At 41.7% G+C, this 22,184-nt stretch overlaps 1 protein-coding gene across 2 annotated transcripts in view; it reads left to right on the forward strand.

The window, feature by feature from the left end:
* Positions 1–6,480: 6,480 nt before the first annotated feature.
* The window catches only part of MYOM3 (myomesin 3), a 49,759-nt gene continuing 34,055 nt past the window's right edge, over positions 6,481–22,184 (forward strand). For both annotated transcript variants that reach the window (XM_007424076.3, XM_088140967.1), the window contains exons 1-6: positions 6,481–6,636; positions 14,003–14,166; positions 16,896–16,970; positions 17,543–17,702; positions 20,579–20,736; positions 21,782–21,877. In XM_007424076.3, the coding sequence (XP_007424138.1) occupies positions 14,060–14,166; positions 16,896–16,970; positions 17,543–17,702; positions 20,579–20,736; positions 21,782–21,877 (596 nt within the window). In that variant the 5' untranslated portion in view covers positions 6,481–6,636; positions 14,003–14,059. The remainder of the gene's footprint in view (positions 6,637–14,002; positions 14,167–16,895; positions 16,971–17,542; positions 17,703–20,578; positions 20,737–21,781; positions 21,878–22,184) is intronic.

The raw sequence follows: 22,184 nt of genomic DNA on the forward strand, positions 1-22,184 counted from the left end.
GCTGTCGCAATAAGAAGCCAGCACCCTCCACTCCCTTGTATGAAAGTGCTGATAATGTTACCTGGTCTGGTAACGAAATGTTTGCAAGAAGAAAAACGAAGTTCACTGAACACCAAGATCCAAACAACCTCAAGCTACACATATTCTCCATGGCTGCTTTTATTTGATCCAAAGGTCACCTTTAATTAGGTTTGGCAAAATGTAAATGTATTTTAAAAGGGATCTAGTTTTATTTTTCCTTTCAAATAAAAAGCAAACATGGGGAAAGTTGTTGCAGAAAATTCAAGTGCCGGGCAATCCTTGCCGGAATTTTAATGATTTTAATTCATTTTAATTAATTACTTTAACAATACGACACATTTTCAGATAAAGAAATCAAACTGTATCATAAAACGCGCTCTGCTCATGACGTGCTGAATTTGACGAGCCTGTGCTGTACCCTCCCAAGTGCGGGCCATGTGGTAGAATATGGTTAGAGCGCATATTTACTGGCGCACACTGTAAAACACTTGTGGTTGAGTTTCAAGAGGACATGTGGTTTGTTCAACAGATGTCTGACAGCAAGTAGAAAAGTCGAACCTTGAAAAGGGGAAGAGGACTAGTTTTGAGGTATTCAGAAACCATCGAGTGACCTTGTTATGAGACCACCTACAACCCTAGTGTAACCAAAAGCTGATTATCATAGTAAAAGGCACACCCCTAAGGTAGAAATTCTAGAAAACATAGAACATGCTGAGCTTATGATGAGGTCTTAGTATGTAACACAGAGTCAAGTGCGTCTGCACAACATAACCAGTCGTGTTTTTTTACATGCCTACTTCCCTATTTTTGAAAAGTATAAAGATTGATGTAAAACTTTGCTCAAGGTTCCACTCCTTGGAGAGACGGGACCCTTTTTGCCAAAGCGCTTCAATAAAGAGAATAAAAGGACTCTCCGACTCGATGTGTTGATTGGACCTTGCGTGCCAGGTAGATGAACCTGTCTCTCTTTTGTGGCCAACACAAGGAAATCTTCCGCTTGCCTTGAGGTATCGTTGCTGTAAGCCATGGAGGCTCGCCCAGTGGAAAAAAATATGTTTATCGTTGATGTTATCTGCAGCGGTTTGTGAAATCAAATGCACTTTGCTCCAAGATCACGGGTGAGGACAGTAAACATGGAGCTAGACTGTCCTTTGCTCCAAGTTGGTTCTTTCTATTATGATAATAGCTCCCCCTAGCCTCTTACTGGTTTGGTGTAGCTGGACAGCTAGTTCCAATTTTGTTTTTCCCCTATTCTTGTTCAACCTCCTGGAGTCCCCCCACCTTTTTTAAAAAAAGACAAAGGGTTGGGGGGCCTCTCTCCAGCCTCAAAAACCTAGAGTATCCAACGGATCCAGAACAAACCACTTAAGAGAAGTAATTCTGTAATTCCCTGGCATTCTTCACCTTCTCATTTACCACCTTCAGCAAAATTGTGATCTGACGCAGGAGAGAATTTATTTGGAACTGGGTTTGGCCTTTTGAGTGAGGAAGATAACTTTCCAAGGTGCCGAAGGTATTTTTCTGTAAATTAAGAGCAGTCCCTAGAATTGCCAACAATTCAGAATTACGATGGTCCAATTCATCTTTCTAGCCATAACGGGAAGAAATAGAACCAAAACAACACTGTGGTCTGACCCTGTTCCCACAACATGCTTGACCCAGTTGCCCACAAGCCCGGTCAAATCTTTTTTGGCATATACACAGCCCTGGATTAACCATTAAGCAAAATAAACACATACTTAGGGCATAAAGGGGGGCACCACAGAGATTTTTCTCCTAGCTATCAGGCCCTTAACTCTTTCACACTCAGCCTTAGTTGAATTTTTTGCAATTGCCCTTATCTGCCATGTTCAACTTTATTCTGCACGGTTAAAAAACTTTTTCTTTGGCCCAATGAGTTCAAACTAAAATTTAAACTTTAAAGTTTGGTTTGAACATGTCATCAGAGATCACATTTGTTTCTGTCTCATGGTGTGAGAGTTTTGCTTCTGTTGTGGGGCACCATTATTGGGCCGTGCATGGGGCATCAGTTGGCCTTCACCCAGCCCTGTGCGCACATTGCACTAACTGGGTCAAAAGTCATCATGTTAGGAATCAAATCCCTGTCCACTTTCTCATATCCCATGACCCTTTTTTTATTTATTTGATGCATATCCTGCCTTGTCTTGAGGAGCTCAAGGTAGTACAGTATACACAGTAATTCCCCCTCCTATTTTTCCTGCAATAACAGCCATGTAAGGTGGACTGGGCTGAGACATACTGGATGACCTTGGGCCAGTCACCCTCTCTCAGCCGTAGGAAGCAGGCAATGGCAAGCCAATTCTGAAAAAGCTTGCCAAGAAAACTGCAGGGACTGGTCCAGGCAGTCACCAGGAGTCAACACTGACTCAAAGGCACACACGCGCGCACACACACACCCAAGGGGGTAATTTAGGCATATCTTGGGGGTAATGGAGCAATTTGTAATTGCTTGTTTGTGAGTCAAGGATCAGTTTGGGACTGCTGCTGCACTTTGTACAGGTAGTCTTTGACTTATTTAATGGTTTAATGGCCATTTGAAGTTATGCTGGCGCTGAAAAAAGTGACTTACGACTGGTCCTCACACTTACGACTGTCGCAGCATCCCTGCAGTCACGTGATCAAAATCCGTGCAGTATTTACAATGGTTGCATCATCTCAGGGTCATGTGATTGCCATTTGCAACCTTCCCAGGGGGCTTCCGACAAGCAAAGTCAATGGGGGAAACCAGATTCGCTTAACAATCATGTGATTTGCTTAATGACCATGGCAAAAAAGGTTGTAAAATCAGGTGCTACTCACTTAATGACCATGTAACTTAGCGATGGAAGTTCTGGTCCCAGTTGTGTTTGTAAGTCAAGGACTACTTGTAAACCCCTTTTGCAACAACAGAGTGTTTTTTGTTCATGTGTGGGGGTGGGTGGGTAATGACATTATTTGAGACTGGGAAAAGGGGTAATTGGGTCAAACTATTTAAGAACCACTACTCTGTAAGAGTTCTGGCAAGGCTTCATGACATAACCAGCCCCTACCCCACTGGTCCAGCAGGGCTTCATCCCAAACAACTCCCAGTCCCTGCTGTTTCCTTCCCACCCAGCCTCATCCCTTGCCTGCCCCCCAGCACAGCTGCACATGGCAGCAGAAGAGGAGCTCCTGGAGGAATGGTGAGAAGAGTTCCACCTGCCCCTCATCGGCTTTCAGGCCAGATCTCCCCAAACCAAGGGTTTTCAAATAGGCAGAGAGGGAGTTGCCTGGTGTAATGGTATGTGGGAAAGACCTTGGGAGATTGTTCTCTTTGATGCTGCCAAGGGAACAATCAGATAAAAGAGGGAGGAGCCCGCAGCTGAATAATGGGCAGGGAAAGAAACTTAGAAAGGATCCGCCCTAACTTCCTAGGCTGTAAAAAGAGACGGCGGGAGAACTGTACTTCCAGACTTGCAAGATTCTGTCGATATAACTTTACAATACAGTAAAGTAGAATCAGTTCATCTGTTTGTGATTCCTGTCTGGTTTACCCCGCAAGGCCGACACCTGGGACCTGTTAGCACAGGAGCCCCAGGCTCCCACATTGGGGTCAACCTCCCAAAACAAACACCAGAAAAAAGTAGCTGGAGATGTGATATAATAAAGCCAATTAGTGCTGCACCGGAGAACAATACTTAGAAAACTCAGAGGAATGAAAGATTAGAGAAGGAAAGGCTGTCGGTACAAAGATCCAAAGGGTGGTGGGTTGGAACAGGGAATGATTTAGGTCTATTTGCACATCTTGTTCACTGAATTATCTCATTTCCTGGGATTGTGCCTTACATTAAACTTTAAAGCAGTGTTTTTCAACCTTGGCAACTTTAAAGTGAGTGGACTTCAACTCCTAGAATTCCCCAGCCAGCTATGCTGGGTTTTAAACTATAAACTAACAAAACAGGTAAGATGCATATAACACAGTGAACCACCCCAAAAAATCAAGCTAAGGTTTAAGTCAACCAAGTCTAACATGTAAAAGCATGTTTAAAAGCAGCAACTAGGTGTAACCTGACCTGGTTAAACCTAGTGTGTAAACACAGCCTTCCTTTTCTTTCTCTGACACTCACCCTCCCCCCCCCCCCCGCTTTCTCTCTAATAGCAACAGGTCACAGAAAAGGGCTAAATAGTTCACGTCTGGATTTATCCTTGGAGAGTAAGAGAGAGAATCACCATGGATTTGCTAACAGTCTAGGTTCTGCCCTGTGCATGCAACAAAATAATTTAGAAAAAAAAAATTGAGTGGCAGAATGAATTGGACTATGGTTCTCTCTGAATAGTAAAAAATGCTCAGCAGGAGGGGCAGCCCCACATTCCCCACCTTCTGGTTCCACTTCAGCAGCTGCAGAAAATCACCAGCAGCCTGGCCCTCTGCACCCCCCACCCCCCTGGAATAAGAGAGCTTGAAAAAGTGTGCCTCTTCCCCTGCCAGGAGGTTGACAGGGCATGCTTTCCACAGCACATGCCCAGGGATTCCATGTCAGCAATATAGCAGGGGGTCCCACTTGCAGTAATTGGATGCTCCGCATTGTTTATGCCAGGCGGTGTTTGGAAAGGAAATTTAAAGCAGAGGCCACAGATCAGAAACAGTGAAATCCACCCCCCAATGCCTCCAGTTTGTCACTTGCTGTGTCAGAGTTTGCTTGTTTCTGATGCGCACGAGTGCTGGCTTCAGCTTTTATCCCCACTTTAATGTCACTAATTGGTGTAGCAAATTGAGATAATTGCATAATTGCATTTGTAAGTACACTAAACACAGCAACACAGAGAGGGTAGGATTGCGTAACACGCTAAGCTAAAACAGGCCGGAACATGGGCTAGCCGTAGTTAAGCGTGCCTTGCCTAAATACACCTTGCAGTTCTACTGTTGTATGTAATCAGAGCATTGGGGTGTGTGTGTTTCAGTTAGTGTTTCCCCTAACTGAAATGTAGCTTTTCATTCTATATTGAATGTAGGTAACAAAGTAATTTATGGCCTCAAGACTCCAAAACAATGTTTCTCAATCTTGACTAGTTGAAGCTGTGTGGATTTCAACTCCCAGGATTCCCCAGCCAGCCTGGGAAATGCTGGCTGGGGAATCCTGGGAGTTGAAATCCACACAGCTTCAACTAGTCAAGGTTGAGAAACACTGCTCCAAAATGTTTGAGTGTAATTGGTTTCTTTTAAAATGCATTCGATATCTCTATATTTTATTTCATACATTTAAATACCATTTTTCTGAGAAGGGGCCCCCAGGTATCACCTGACTCTTAAAAGGGTCCTTGGCACCAAAAAGGTTAAGAACCTCTGCTTTCATCGGTTATCTTGTTGCTGTTTCCCTGCAAAGCCATTTATATTTCTTCCCTGGTCATCTCTGTGAGAGATCTTTGGGGCAATTCAGTTTTCTGGGCTTGGCTGAACTTCTTTCAGAGATGCAGATTTCAAAGATCCATTTCTGTTTTGGAATGCTATCAGAGGACTATGCCCACTCTTTAAAACAAGCTAAGAGCATCAAGCAGGAAAAGGCCTACATGCCTGATGAAACTGACCAGAAAGGATTGTGAAATTGACAAGTAGAGCGGGCCAATAAAACCAGGTTGTGAAATGGACAAGAGTGAAGGCACTGAGGGAGTGGATGTCCCCTCTCTCTGAATTCCTAAGCTGCTGATGAGCAAGAAAGTGTTTATTGACATGAATATAGACCAAGTGTGTAGGAGCAAAGGTATGACTGTTCAAACCTGTGCACAATCACTGACTAAATTGGAACTGAAAATGGAAACAGCTGCTTCTCCAACCTCAGATGAGATCTTGACCGAAGTGGCTTTTAGAACGAAGCGGACAGTTTTTGGCTCTCTGATTTGCAAATTGCTCTGAGCTCCATTTCTTCATCCTCAATAGCCCCCACACAATGATGTTACCAAACTCCGGTAGAGAATCAACCAAGTTTGGAAGTATGGTTTTTTTTTAAGGGGGAGAAGGTAGGAGCAAAATGGGCAAATGAAGTTCCTATGCACATATTGTGTGTTGTAAAACATTCTCCTGAACCCCATCTCAAAAAATGAGTCCAGGCTGACAAATAAATAGAAATGGTCTCCAGAAGAAGGACATTACCTGTTCCTCAGAGGGAACGGCAGAGAGGGCAACATCTCAGGCCAGCTCTGTGTGAATGGCCTTCAAAAGAAGTGAATCAATCCATCATACGCCAGGCAGACATTTGGGCAAAGTAGCTTTATGGGCGAGTCCACCCTTCAGCTATTCTTGCAGCTCTGGTCTGACAATGCATATGAATACTTCTGAGCCAGAAAAATAATCTGGATTCCCCAATGCAGAGAGATCATAAATCCTGGACAGTTTGCTCCATTGTCATTGAAATGACATGAGATAATTCTATATTTAAGGCTGCAGGGGTGGGCAGTTTATCCTTGGACACATTCTTGTGAGGATAGTCATGCTTAATGCCATCCAGCAAGAGGCAGGCATCACTCCTGTGGGCTTCATTCTTCTTCAGACCTTCACCAACCTGCTCAAGTATTTCTCTACTCCACTGGCAACCTAAGCACAGGAAAAATATTTCTTCATCCTCAGATTCTTAAATCAAGGTATGTGATCTCCTTCCCTCTCGAATATGTAACTTGCTCTGAAAGGTTCTTTGAGATTCTTCAGTTTTACTTTGCATGAAATTGTGGTTGGATTCCCTCCCCCAGCCTTTTATTTTATTTTACAAGACACTTTGCTCTGTTTTTTTCCTCTACTTTAAGTTACTATGAAGAAGAATATTGCTCTGCATTATCCTTAAATTGTAAAAAAAAAAAAAAAAAGCCCCATTCTTTTATATTAGGCCCCAAATAGCTTATCCCTTTTAGTTTATTTCTGTTTATTATTTCTAAAGTATCTTGCAACTCTATATTTATCAATAAAAACAGCCCAGGAGGCAGTGAGATATTCCAGGAATCTTGTCAAATCATGGCAACCCCTAACCTTAATTCATGACTAATTCTTTTTGTTTTAGGCCAGGGCAAACCATGGTTTACAGGTTCTGATGAAATAGCAAACAGTGGTTTCTCATAAACAGGGACTGGGTGTTCCTAATTCCCATATGCAAGCATGATGAGTATTAATGGAGCAAGCTCTTGGTATTTATTTTTCTCACACTGCAGATAGTCTCCATGCCACTCTAATACCCTGCCAAGGACTTGGGGAAATGCATGAACTTGGCACTTCCACCTTAAAACCCAGAACATGTTCTTTTATATCCCTGTTTCTTGCTAAAAAGCAAATCCTAAAGTATTTAGGAAAAGTGAGCCTGCCACTTTAATGATTTGCCGGATTCTGTCTGGCACATACTCAAAATGGGCCCTGCATGGAGCTGTTGGGAGAAAACTGGGCATGGCCATAAGGAGCATGCAGGTAATAGTGCCTGAGAGATTAAGAGCTACATTGCTAAGATGTCACTGCTGATGCCACAGATGGTTATTTAGGGTCCTGTCTAAAATCTCTGGTCAGGGTGGCTTATTTCAAGTTTGTTTAGGCATATTGTCAAAAGCCTGATATCCTTTGCCTTCCAGAGTGTTCACATTACTGAGGATGGATTGCATCAGCTGAAAAAGAATAACTGGACATGAAATAAATGCATGCAATATATTGGAAAGACGGAAACTAACACCCGGAATTAGGATTTATTTGTTGGGGGACAGAGAGATCAAAAACATCTACTCCGATTGAACAGTGGCAAATTTATTTTTGAATGTCAGCTCTTCTTTTAGATGTGCGCTACTCTCTATAAGACCCATATAGTCTTTGATTTGCTTAGGTGAAAGTTTAATTTTCATCTCTTCTAACCATACCTCTCCATTCGTTGGCAAGTAAACTTAACTCTTTCTATGACTTGTTCGGGTAAGGGATTTGGTAATGACTAGAAAAATGGGATAAGAAGAGATGGTTTTCTTTCACAGACGGGAACTTTCTAAACATGAAAGCACCAGTCTAGCAAACTGTGTTTGAGTTTAAGAGGAATGTGAGTTAGGGGTTGTCACTAAATTGCTGTTTTGACTTCAGAGCAACTTCTCTGTAGTTAACCTTCTCTGGGCTCTTAGATGAAGAACGGCAGTTCAGAATTTGTGTATGATCATGGGATTCCTTGTGAGTAAATTCCTCCAACCCAGAGGAACAGAAAGAATGTCCTCAGCCTTAGGGACTTCATCTTCTTAGCTAAATCATCTTGAAATGTGAACCAGAGTTCAGAAGATCCTTTGAGCCTGTGAGCTTCTGAGGATGTCAGCAGAACTTTTGAGTAGATATTGATAGAATCCGAGCCTAAAACTAAAAATAGGGACAAAACTCATATGCTACCTCAAAGGCAAGCAGATGTCTTCTTCTGGCAGAGGTTTTTGTGGGCCAGAGTCCTTGTCATAATCAACCTGTTTGGTTTTAATGTGCCAGAAGACTGTTGGTTATTTTCATTCTTCCTCTGCAAACTTAAACTTGTAATATTTCTCAGAGTTAATAGGAAACAGGAGACCTCAGCTATGAGTGTGTCATTCCACATGTCCAGTATTGTCACCAAAGCTTGGGCTGCAGAAGGCACATTTGTACAACTGCTGCAATATCCATAGTGGTATCTTAGAATCTTTGAAATACAATTCAAGGGATAGCTTTTCCCTCTAATTTTAATCCATAAAGGTAAGATAAAAGCAATGTGATCTATAAATAGATATTACATTTCCTAGTTCCCCAATTCTGAAAAGAGACCCTAAGCAAGACTGGTTTTGGGTTCCCTAGCAAACACCTAATGCAGTGAGTAACAGTGCTGTGCAGATCATCAAGAAGGTTGCGTGTTTCTGCACTGCAAAAGCTTTCAATTTTGAGATGCTTTGAGTTTGGAATGGGTGGCCCTTTTCTTTATTTGCATCAGAAGGACTGTACATATAAAAAAGGGTCAAACACAGCTGCCATCTTAACTTTTTTGACCCTCTTTGTTGAAGCCCCTACACAACCATTACAAGCACCTCTTCAGTGCCGGTTTGAGAGCAATGACAATGGTTCTTTTCATTCTTTCTGGTTCAACGAGTGTTTGCAAAAGCCCAAAGAGTGTCTTCCACCCATTCAAATCAGCTACCTGATCGAAAGATGTGTCTGTACGTGCCAAGCATCCTGGGCAGAACCCTTTCTCAGCTTTGTCAAGCACCAGTTCAGGCAGGCAAAGGGACAGGCAGGGCTTCATTCAAGGCCAAACCAGCTGCTTTTTCTTTTTCTATTTTTGCCCCGATGAAAAGAATTGCATCACTTTTGCAGCAGAAAGGTCCTAGGTGAGGTGGATCCAGGCCACCTTGCGCAGGCCTGTTGGATGGCATGACCAGATCGCTGTGGAAGAAGTGTAATGGATTTTAGAACAAGGATTTGGGTAGGAGTTCAAGTGCCTTCGTCTCATGGCATGGCATTCTGCAAGGGAAAAATATCCTCAGGTGCCGTCTGACCAATTATAGCATTCTCCTTGCAGATCGTAATAACAACAATAATATTCATTTGCATACTGCTCTTCGTCTAATCGTCATAAGACTGTTTGCCACAATACAACCACAAGGCAGCCAACAAAACACTAAAACAATACGATCAAATCCTCTATTTCGTTAGAAGCAAACTCATTAAGCTCAGGGGGAAAAATGTATACTGATATACCTCCTTGTTGGAATTCGCCAACAGACTACCTGCACCAAGAACATCTTGCTTGGGTAAAGGTAACTCAGCCATCATTCATTGGTTGTACCACAAATAAGGCTGTGTTCACAGATTCAATGGATGCTCCATGATATACCAGGAGAGGCATTCTAACAAAAACTGATCATCCAAGCCCTTGAGATCTGGAGGTCAGCACATCAATACTTCGAAGTAGGCTTAGAAACCATTGGGCAGTCTGCACAGCTGATCAGAGAATAAGCATGATGTGGCTCCAGTGCCCACTACATCATGGCTGTGACATTCCACATTAACTGAAGGTGGCAAACCATCTTCACCAAGCAGAGGGCACTGCAGTCACCTAACCCAGAAGTTCCTGAGATGCCCACATGTCCACCTGAAGCTCCTAGTCCTGACCAGGTTCCTTAGGATTCCTAGATTCAGATGTTTATCACTTCATCCAGACTGACTTCCTCACTCCAGTTTGCAATAGCTCTCTTTCTTTAGCTCCTCCCCAAACTGTCAAAAACACGTTGAATTTTGAATTTAGGAAAACAGTTGCTCATCTCTATGCTGGATTCCCTAAGCTGAAGTCTTGCCCTGAGCTTCACCAATGCAAGAGTGATAGAGACATATGTGTTGAGTATTTTCTGTTTCTTCACTGTAACACATGAGCTATTTTAAAACCTGTCACTTGTGTTCAGACGTAAACAGTTTATTAAAAGTCTTAGCCTCATATGTTCTGCTTAAAATTTAAAAGATGTCTTCAGGTCCAGCATGAGGCATGCCATAAAACTAATTTGAGACAAGGATCTCCTTAAGTGCATTGAGTATATGGAAGTGTTTTTAATAGATTTCGGAAACAGTCAACATTGTGATGCTCTCTCCTGCCCTGCCTGTTCTCAAAATCTTACTCAGAATTCAGACTGTATTGACTGTCCTAATTATCCTATGTTTTCCTACCACCTCTTTCATCATTGTTCTTGCTTGCTAGCAAGTCAATTAAAGGGAGAGAGAATAATTCCACCATGCTCCAGTTCATGCATTGTACTGTTTTCTTAAGTAAGTTTACGTATTCTGGCTAAGCCAGAAATGCTGATTTATTTACTGCGTGAGCTGGATTCACACAACATGCCAAGGTGAAGCCAAAGAAAGCACTCGATGGCTTTGCATGATGTGTGAATCCAGCCAAGGTCTCTTGATAGGTAGTACAGAAAGGAAAAACCTCCATCCCCTTTGAGGCCAAGGATTTTTTCACATAGGAACCTGAATTACATTGGTAGGGTTCAGGAAACATTTTGAAGTTTCCAGGTATTAATTCATACCTTTTACCAAATCTCTGCAGAAAGAGAAAAACCAGACAGTTGAATACAGCAAAAATTCATATCTGAACAGAACATGAAATTAAAAGAGAGCTTTCAGATTGAAAAAAAAGTTTTACATATTTGACCAGATTCCTTCCTTCTGCTAGACCAGACATCTGCTCCCAAGATGTTTCTCTGTCTCTGCAGCTGACTTTCCTGAGATCTGGCTGCCCGTGGGGTGGTCCAACATATTTTGCTACTTGTGGCAAAAACCAAGATTGGGTTCTTTCTGGAACACAGAGATGCTGACTGGCAGGGATGGCCCAGAAGACCTCCAGCCTCAGTCCCTATTCCTGCCTGCTTGCTCACTCAGCATCTGGCTCGTCTTTCAGACAGCTGCAGCAGCAGCACCAGCCACAGCCTAATGCCCCCCCCCCCCCGTTCCCATCCAGATGCTTCTCTATGAAAGAGTCCTCTTAGATCCCCTATCTGCCATCCTTCCCTGCCTGCCTCCCAAAGGGGGTGCTTCACCCTGTCAGATGGCAAAGCCAGCCCTGATAATTGGAAGATGACTACATGACTGCCTCAGCCTTACCCCCCCCCAAAAAAACCACTCATTGAATGTGCAAGCTATCTCCAACGGAGAACTCACTTGGCTCACCTTCCTCCACATCACTTTCACTGTTGTAGCTTGCCAGTTGTGGAGTGGGAGGCAGGGACATGGCAAGGAATCCGCCTCCTATCAGAAAACAAAGGCTGGGAGACAGGTTGAGTATAAGATGGGTCAGAGGGAAACTTGCTCTGGTTTTCAAAATTGTGTTACTAGATGCTACAACAATCAAGTAGCATTCCTGGAACCTCTGTCATGCCTGTTTCTTCATCTGACCTATCTTGAAAGGCCGATATCAATCTTGAAAGCCTGCCAGAGTTTCCTAAAGAAAATCAAGGTGGGATAATTTTGTGTTTCATTCTCACATATACTTTGGTCTCTGGACTATGTAATTTCTTTGCCAAGTTCCTCCTTAATGATTTGTTTCTTCCTTCATATCCCCTTTAATGGATCCTTCATATCTTCATCAAGGACATCTCTAAATTCCTTGTGTGGTTGTAAGTTGGTTCCCAGACCAGCAGAGATTCAAGAGACAAATAAGTGGCTGCAAAGTTTCCTGTTAACAGTGAAGAGACCTGTCTTCTCACTGGTTCATTAGAAAACTGTTAGAAAGAGAATCAGAAAGTTTCCACTCCAATATATATAGGGAGGTATTGGTTCTAAATAATTCAGTTGCTGGAAATCTTCCAACCTCATCCAGCCATCTCACTAAATCTTAAAGGGAACTCTGTGAAAAACATACTAGGAAAGAATTGCTTGTGGTTTAGGCTGCTACCAAAGAGACTGGTGGTCCCAACACATGTTCTTTCCGAGCAGAGGCATACCAGAGCTCAGAAAAATAATTTCTGATGTCTGTTGAACAGCTGGATTTTTTTTTCTCCTCCAGATCTGCTGTTGCCAAATTGTAGATGGTAGCATGAGAGTGCCAAGGATACCAACAGGCAGAGGAATGGGTTCCACTATGTCAGGGGTTCCTAAAGTTTTTGCCATCACACCTCCCTTTAGTGTAATCTTCATGTACACACCTCCCTAAAAATCTAAACACCAAAATGAACACAAATGAACAATGAAAACCATACAACGAAACTTTGAGAAAGGTTGGATTTATTGTAGTAATGTACTAAAAGGTTCTTCACACATCCCCTGGACTCTCCCGAACGGGACGTGTGAAGAACCTTTTAGTACATTATTACTAAAAGGTTTAGTACATTTAGCACATTATTACTAAATGTACTAAATGTACTAAATTACTATTACTAAAAGGTTTAGCAATGTACTAAAAGGTTCTTCACAAGTCCCCTGGACTCTTCTGCAGAAGAGTCCAGGGGATGTGTGAAGAACCTCTTAGTACATTACTACAATAAATCCACCTTTCCCAAAGTTTCATTGTATGGTTTTCATTGTTCATTTGTGTTCATTTTGGTGTTTGGATTTTGGGAAACCTTGCCCTAGATGTTATAGGTTTTAATAAAATAGTGTCCTCTCTAGCTCACGAACACTAGGCTCAATTAGGAGACGGGGACAGGTTATGTGACCTCCCCAGCTGTCTTCCAACGGCCAGGGTGTTCTTGAAGGATAGTCAGGGAACTGACTCTTCTCTTCCCCGGCCCTGGCATTTGCCACCTGAGATGGTCACCTTACTCTGCCCTATGTCTGAATGCTGTACTTCTCCCAGCCATAGTGAGCGGGTTCCTAAAATTCTTTGGCATGGTGGATGAATGCCCTTTCGGAAGGCCACATGCATTGAATCCCGCAAACATTTCAGCTGTGTCTAAATGCAGCCTGATCCCAGGGGGAGGCCTGGAGGGGGAGGATGGTATTGTAGCTTCTCTTGGGCGTTCAACGGCATGAAACGGACACCAGCCGGGAGGAGCCGCATTGTTTCTCTCCCTATTTCTATCCTTAAGACATGACCTAATCCCATTTTTGTAGATCTCCTGGTTACGCTTCTGAGAGTCGTCAAATATCGACATGACCACAGAGGAGAAATACGCACTTCTCGTGGTTGTTAACCGTTTCTTTCCTAAATCTAGATTTCTTTCTTTCTTTTTTTTACTCTACTGACTTGGATCTGCCTTAGGTTCAGAGATGAAGGAAACTAAAAAAAGTATGCTTATGAATAAAAACAGATCCCCCCCCCAACAAATGTGTGACAAGACCAGGGAAATTACCAGCTTTTTGCACTTTTTAAAGATTATTTCCTTGGCCTTCAAAGGGATTCAGAGGTTGGGCCTTAATGCTTTGGGGAATTTTCAGCTGGGTTCCCTTTTTTGACCTTTGAGGGGTGGAAAGAAATGTACTGTACCTGTTAACCTAAGAAGGTTTTAATGCACGATGTTTGGTTCCTTCTCTACTTCCTCCTCTCCTCTTCTTTTTCAGGTAGTTTTATTGAGCGTTTGATGTTTTCTGGCAGACAGGGTTCCTCTAGTCTCCATCATGACGACCCACACCTTTTACCACCACAGAGAAGAGGAACAGAAGGAAGAGAGACATCGCGATTTCCAAATGACTTCACAGACAAGAAAGTCCAAGTTCAGGACCAGGTGAGTTCAGGAATTAAGAAAGTAACAGAATCCAGGTTGGGAAAAGGGGTCTGAAAACATATCTAGGATGACCCATTTAAATGTTTTTTTAGTAAAACTATAACTCTGTTCACACAACACACCTGACCAAATCGGTTACAAATCTAGTGGCTGTGTTCTCACAACCTACTCAACCTTGGTTAGTTTCTGTGGAAGTTTGCCTGTTGCGTAAACTCGGCTTATCTGGCCAGGCTACAATTTAACATATAAACCCCCAATGGGTTAAATCAATAACCTGTTGGACCAGTTAGGCAAGCAGCATATACATTCATACTATACCAGGACTGCAAAAATCAGGATAAGCACTGGATGATGGCAAGCAGATTCAGAAAACTCTACCTCTTTAATGCCACCTAGTGGTTGCCTGGATTTCTGCAGTCCAAATCTCATATCTATTTCTATACGTAGAAACAGGGCACTTATTATGGATCCCACCATAAATGTCAATACATTTTGATATCAGCAACCAGTCTGGGACTTCTGGGAGGGGTATGGCAAACTGAAGATGTCTCTGCGAAAGTGGAGCTGACAACTGTGGCAAAGTCCAAGAAATCAGTGAGTAGACCAGTTCCTTGGAACCTCTCTGGACAAGGAGAGGATGGGAGATCTCCCACATGTGCTCTGGACAGCTGCTTATCACAAGGAGACCGCAGGACAGCAGTCTTCTGCAGGTTTGAGTGCCTGGAGATAATGGGATCACCCAACTTGCTGGCAACCATGGCAGAGACTTTTAAAAGACACTATGTTTGCAAGCCTCACTTTCTAATCAGTTTTGGAAATTGCCTATTAGCCATCTTAAAGCTATTAGAGACCTTCGGACAACAAGTTTGAAAAGTTGCTGGATGAGTTTAGCTTCAACTCTGAACAAAAGTAAAATTAATTACAAGCTTAAGAACTTAAAGAATTTGAAAGAAACAACAAAAAGCTAAATAGGATTTTGATCTAAGAAAGTTACAAGTGGATTATGGGTCCAGTTAAATTTGGAATATTGACTTTTACTATAAGATTTTGGAATTAACTATAAAAAAATAAATAGATTCTCATGGGAAACAGTTATTTTGGCTGTCTTGGTTCATAACAAAGATAAGTAGCTTTATGATTTTAGCAACTGGACACTAGAGGGACTAAAGATTCTAAGTAGAAGGAAAAAAAATACAAGCCAATTTTTAGTGTCGGTTAACTGAGACTTACAAAATAACACAAAACGTCATAACATTGGAAAGATTAAAGGAGATCTTTGAAGAATGGAGCCAGAAATTAATAGCTGCAATATCAACAGTATCAGTAATGATATCTGATTCTAGAGATAGATTTTGACGTAACAACTGACCATTATAGATTACAGAAATAATGAGCAACCTGTCAGACAAACCAACATGTAGCTGATCATTCCAAAATTCCCCCCCAAAAAAGCATGACTCCAATGGTTAAATTTATGGATTTAAACACTAATCCATGTTTTGAGTTCATACAATATATTGAACAATGAACATATTCAATGGGTTGAGTATTCATAGCACATGAAGCCACCAAAAACCTAATCATAAGCAAACTCAACATGTTATGCAAATGTATCTTATACAACTTTACCTAACCCGGTTAAGTGTATGTGTGAATACAGCCATTGAATTCCCCTAATTCCCAGATAAGTGTGGCAAGCATCTTTCTCAATTTGATGTTCTCCAGATGTTCAGACCTATGACTTCCAAAATTTCCAGCTACATGTTCACTAGAAATATTGGGTGGGAATTATAGGTCTTAGCCTGATACATTTGCAGGACATTAACTACAGAAAGCTCTGAACAGAATTGCAAGGTAACACCGCTATTATTTAAATCTCAACTCCGACTGTGCTTTCAATGGGATTATAACACTGAAGAACTGAGAAGAACATCACAGCCCGATGGCTCATTTACATTGCAATTCCACAAATATGTATTTGGTAGCTGCCTTGTTTATTTATTTCAGGGCCTTTTAATCTTGTCTTCAGTTCTCAAAGAGGCTTTGGCTCCATTAAGGAGGGCTCCAAATAACAATTAAAGCAATCAAAATAAAGTAGAGAGAGCAATTCAGCAACGCTTCTTGGAAAATTAATGTTCATTCATTCTGTCTCTCTCTCTCTCTCTTTGGCACCCTCAGTTCTTAATGCAGTTGGCCTCTGCTTTGAGCATTCCCTGGACACATTCCCTGAGCAGCATTAAAATGTTAGCAGATTAACCATTCTTGGCAGGCAAGGCCGCATTTCAAAATAAATCATCAGCCAAGCCAGGGAAAAGGGGGAGGGACAGCAATGAGAAAGACAAGTAAATGAGCGCATTTCTAAATTGAGAAAAAGTCAGTGAACACCAACTTAAAAAGCAGCTCATTAAAATAACTATAACGTTCCCACAGGAGCTTCTTCAGCCACCCTTTTCAATGTAATCCATCGTTTTACATTTAATTGGAATGGTAAATATGTAATGAAAACAATTCAGACTCAGAATGAGTTTGATTATTATGCTGTATTTTTCTGTGATTATTTCACAGGCAAGTATGATAATAGTTCGTAGTTGATTTTTTATGCACAAGCTCTCCGGACAGAATATTTTATTTATGATGCACCTGTATGATTGCATGTTCTTCCGTCCAAATATTTATGCATCCAAATATTTATTTATTTTTTATCTGCCATCTCAACCTTGTTGGAACAGTGAAGAACAAGAAACCTTCACATCTCTGGATTTGACCATAGCATCTGCTCTCGCATTGACAACTGAAGAATCATGGTAGGTCCAATGATTTACTCCAAGGATGCACATTTTTTTTCTGGGCCAAGCCCACTTGGTAAATATAGTTAACATTATATTCTCCAGTGATGAACTTCTTTTCACCTTCTGTTACATTAAATATTGTATTTTGGTGACAACTTCTGGATTTCTCTGAAGGCCACATCCATAGCCAGAGAAAAACTTTATATCCTCAATATAAACACCCTTATTTTCTAAAACAATAATGAATAGACACCTAACAATGTAATTACCTTAGTAAATTCATAGAAAACCTTCTTGACATGTATATGTGATGCAAGCATAAATATTTCCATATTAGCAATTTATATCATCTTCTATTTGTCTTCATATGTGATATGCTGCCATAACAGTGACTGAATAACTATACATTGCTAGTAGAGAAATGCCTAGTAAGAATACAGACATACAACCTTTGGGTGAGAATTGATTATTCATCATTTTCTGGAGCCAGAATAAAAGGGAATCAAAAGAGATGGTTCAGGGTCAGCGTGAGGTCTATGTCTGAACCTAAAAACCTGGACTTTCCGTTTCATGATCATCATCCTCAGGGAAACAAAGATGAGACGGGAGGCCACTATACTAAAGCTAGAGGAGAGGGGACAGAAGAGGATTCGCTTTGGGAATGACATGGAAAAGCTGGAGAAGGATGTCATCAGAAACTGCCGGTTCTTGCGGGTGAAGGCTGACAGGAAGGCCCTTCGGAGGAAGGTAAGGGATGGGGTTATTGAAGGACACCAGGGAGGAGTTGACTTGAAATATGATCCGCAGAGTATAGTTTTGTTTTGGGGTCTATGGAACTATGAAACTGGTTGAGTACAGTGGACAGACCTGAGTTGAAGTGCTATCTCAACAAAACATCTCACAGGATCATTTGTCCATGTTTTTCCATTAGCCTTGAGGGCAGTCCAGAGCAGGGTTTCTCAACCTTGGGACCTTTCAGATGGGTGGACTTCAACTCACAAAATTCACCAGCCAGCCTTGCTGGCTGGTGAGTTCTGGGAGTTGAAGTCCACCCGTCTGAAAGCTGTCAAGGATGAGGAACGCTGGTCCAAAGGGTCTGTAACTTATTCCCCCTGGATATATCACCTATGGAGAGGACTAATAGTCAACTCATAGCAGATGAAATATATTCTTCCTGGAAATGTATTTCCAGGACTGTGTGGCTCCTCTGAATCAATTTCAAGATAACACCCGAGTCCCAGAGAAGCATTCCTCTCCTTTTTTTCATTGCTGAGGCAACTCCAACCCATTGTGGTTATAAATGTTAAGCAAATCATGGCTTAGCACAATGTGTGAACCCAGCTAGTGAAGCTTTTTTATGCCAGAGAGGCAAAGGAAAAGATGTGCAAACTGAAAACCCATGTATTTCATATCCACTTCAAAGGGCTATATTTCAATCTGACATTTTTTCCCCTAGAGATTTTTTTTAAATCCACAGAAAACATAACGGTTTTCAATTTTTGCAGCAGAGACTTGTAACACTGGGGTGCTTTTTACACATTCCCTAATTTATGAAACTGCTAATGTAAATTACCCAGTAATTTTAATATTTATTTATTTACCATGACATTCTTCCATGATACATACATTTCTCCAGAGAAAGCTTTGTAAGTGTGAATACACAGTATAAGCTCTTTTGTAACATAACCATCACTGTTTACATGTAATGTTCAATAGCATCCCTTTCTTCATTTTTCTTTCTTTGCAAATTTTTTATCAAGGAAAGACAAGTACCAGTTTTCTTGCTTTGATGGTTGTCTTTGTGCCACTGTAAAGAATAGACAGCCCAAATGCCATGGAGAGACTTTAGGTAATTGTTAGAGTAGCACCTAGACCAGTGTTTCTCAACCTTGGCAACTTTCAGATATATGGACTTCAACTCTCAGAATTCCCCACTCAGCATGCTGGGTGGGGAATTCTGGGAGTTGAAGTCCACATATCTGAAAGTTGCCAAGATTGAGAAACACTGACCTAGACTAACTTGGCTGACCTGGGAAAAGCTAAACAGGATGGGACATAGTTGTTATTTAGATGGAAAACACCCAAGAAATCCCAGATTATGGACTGGACTGAGGAGTCAGAAATTTTTAAAAATCCCCAAAGATGGCAGTGGTAGAGCAGTTCCATAGTGTTGCATGAAAATGGAGCTGTCCAGGTGGTGACCAGGAATTTAGTTCATCTGGAGGGAGATGTTATTTTATTTAGATGATTGTGGACAAGCCAGCTAATAAAATGTTTTGTGGGACAGTAACTTTTTCTAAAACATTTACAAGGCTGGTATATGTAAACTGGGTTCACACCCATTGCACATCCAGAAAATAGCTTTAATTTAGTAGCAAGATCCACATCTTGTCTGTATCCAGCCACAAGCATGTCTACTGAGAAACTTTGGCCCATCTCTTTAAACATGGGATCCAGAAAATCCGAAGGGACCTGATAGCATCTTTTCCAACTCAGAAATATTATTAAAAGGCATAAATTTTTGTGGGCTGCAGCTCAGTTCATCAGATGGAAAGAGTGGCTAAACTGATGTAGAATTTAAATTGGGATGTGGCAAGGGGGAAGGGAGAGGACGAGAGATTGGTAATGCAGACGCAGGGGACTGCAAGTCTGTGTAACCTGTATCTGCATCGCCAACCTGTCTTCCCATCCTGCCTCCACCTCCATCCCCCATCATGGATGGAGAGAATAAGGCTGACCATTCCCACCTCTCTCCTACATCCCTGGGTGGGAAGGAAAGACCAATACCAGTGACCAAGTTATCCTTGGGGAAAATTTAATCTCCCTTACCACCGTCATTTAAGAACCCATCATGAGTTTCTGAGGAAAATGGTCTGACAATCACTGCTCCAGGAGAGTACAGAAACAATCCGTCATCAGTGGCAAAAGAAGGATCAGAGCCATATCGTTTGCAGAAAAGAAGTCAGGAGGTTGAAGATGAAGATAAGCATGGAAGAAAACAACCAGCAGCTGAACTAACCCAGTTAGGAGAGGGTGTCAGTGTTTACTGGTCTCTCCTAGCTGCTTCCAAGACGTAAACTTTCTGTTCTGTAATTAGACCAGAAGAGGCTAGAAACCGGAACGTCACAGCCAAATGTGGGAACAGGTTAGATTTTCAGAACTTGCAAGCAGGCAATGAACTTGGGTATCCATGCAGACTTCTAGACTCTTGAGCAATAAGATTCCCCCATAACCTTTCACCTTTGGGGTCTGCTCTAAAGCAGCCAGCAGAGACTAATCAGTACTATTACATAGAGAGAGTCACGCAAAGAAAAGAAATATATAATCCATTACCTAGCACCCAAGAAATCATATTAAAATGTTATGACCAATTATATAGCAAACAGCTAGAATCGATAAAATCAATGGGAAGAGACCGCCCCCAGGGTTGTTTAAAGCCGTCCAGCCGAGTCCTTCATAGGCCATAAAATAAAACTTGATTCTAGTGGTCAATCCAAAGTCTGTCCTGCTTCTTTTGTACCAGAAACCCAGAGGGTGCTAATAGTTCCCTATCCCACGCCTGCGGATGTATTTATAGAATGGTAAGATAAAAAGTTGTAATACCGTCTGCCTTCTCATCCAAGGCTGAAGCAAAGGTACAATTGGAGAGGGAGGTGATGGAACTGTTGTCCTGCCGGGCACCGATGTTTTGGATCCCTCTCCGAGCTCACGCGGTCTGGGAAAGAATGAGCGTCACACTGGAATGCACTGTTCTGGCTAATCCTCGGCCAAAGGTAACCTGGTAAGTGGGTCAGGAAGAAAATGCTTGCACTGTCCTTCTGAAAGTCACCTGGGATCATCTGCAGATGGTAGACTTTTCAGAATTGTACCCTCTGGGTTTAGAAAGAGGTGCATGGTTGAATACTTCATCCTGCTCACAGAAAAGTAGCATGTCGAGAAGGAGAAGTTAGCTTAGCTCTTTTTGCAGGTGAGGGTTTTTTCCCCCCAATGGAGCCTTTAAATGTGCAAGGGCTACTGCTTATTCACTATAATTGTAGGAGATGATATGCCCTGTTGAGGATAGAGGAAGAACTGCTTTCATTCCAAGCTCAGTTAATCCTCTGCTTTGTTGGTTGGTTGGTTTTTCAAGAAAAGAAATTTGAGAATGAAATTAACGCATCATCCCCCTCAGCAGGTGAAAGAGTTTAGAGTTGGAAAATGTTAAACACATTGCTCAGATTCCAGAAGGATGTTTTAAAGAATGTATCTGCTTAGAAACCATCCCATCTGGGGTGATTTTGATCAACATTTAGCTCAAAACTTGTTCTGTCCAGAAACCTGTGTCTGCTGTTACAGGCGCTTCCCATTTTTGCAGAACAACCACACTTTTTTCACTTGCTTTCTACAGGGCATCTTCATGACATCACATTCCCCTTCAGCTGTTGTTTTTTTTTTTTAATGACAGTGGAAGATCCTTCACAAATAAATATAGATGAATAAGGGCTCTGTACTGATTTTTGATAGCTTTTTCAACTCACTATGGCTGGTATACATCTTTCTTCCAGCTGGTGTCCTCCAAATGTGCTGGACTGCAAGTCCCATCATGCTTGGAAACTCCTCACATATGGGGGGCACTAGACTGGGGAAATTATTTGGAAGAAACACTTTGGACCTTCTGTGGCCACAGTGCCACTCTGCAAAGCCTGAGAAAAGTTTAACTGCTTTAATGAAATCTGAAAGACTTTTTCCAAATAGTTTTCAGTGTGTGATAAAGCTTGATGGACATTCAACATTTCTAGAAACATCACTTAATGATCTTCATTTTCTTTCTCTTTGCACCTGACCAGGTTTAAAAATGGTGTTCGAATTGATCCCCGTGTTGCTCCAGCAGGGAAATATAAAATGAAGAATGAATTTGGAATGCTTACCTTGGACATCAGGAGGTAACTGATTAATCTAAAAACCAAGATGATTGTGAGATCTCATGAAGAAAAGGGATGTCACAAACTTAAGAAACCAATGAGAAACAAGGGTTGTGTTTATATCACTGGCAACTGCATTTTTGCAATATGCTAAGCTTGGCTGCTTTTAACTTGATTAATTCTAAACTTGGATAGTTTTTGTGCCTTAATGTGTTGCACAGACCAAGTGGATCACCTGGTGTTCCCATGTATTGTGCAAACTCAGAAAATGGATTATATGAGCAACCAGGTTAAGAGACTGTTATGTGAAAAGAGATGAAGAGAAACC

This window comes from Python bivittatus, unplaced genomic scaffold, assembly GCF_059951505.1.
Source record: "Python bivittatus isolate LINGU-HERP-01145 unplaced genomic scaffold, Pbiv_v1 ctg000250_np1212, whole genome shotgun sequence".
Classification (NCBI taxonomy): domain Eukaryota; kingdom Metazoa; phylum Chordata; class Lepidosauria; order Squamata; family Pythonidae; genus Python; species Python bivittatus.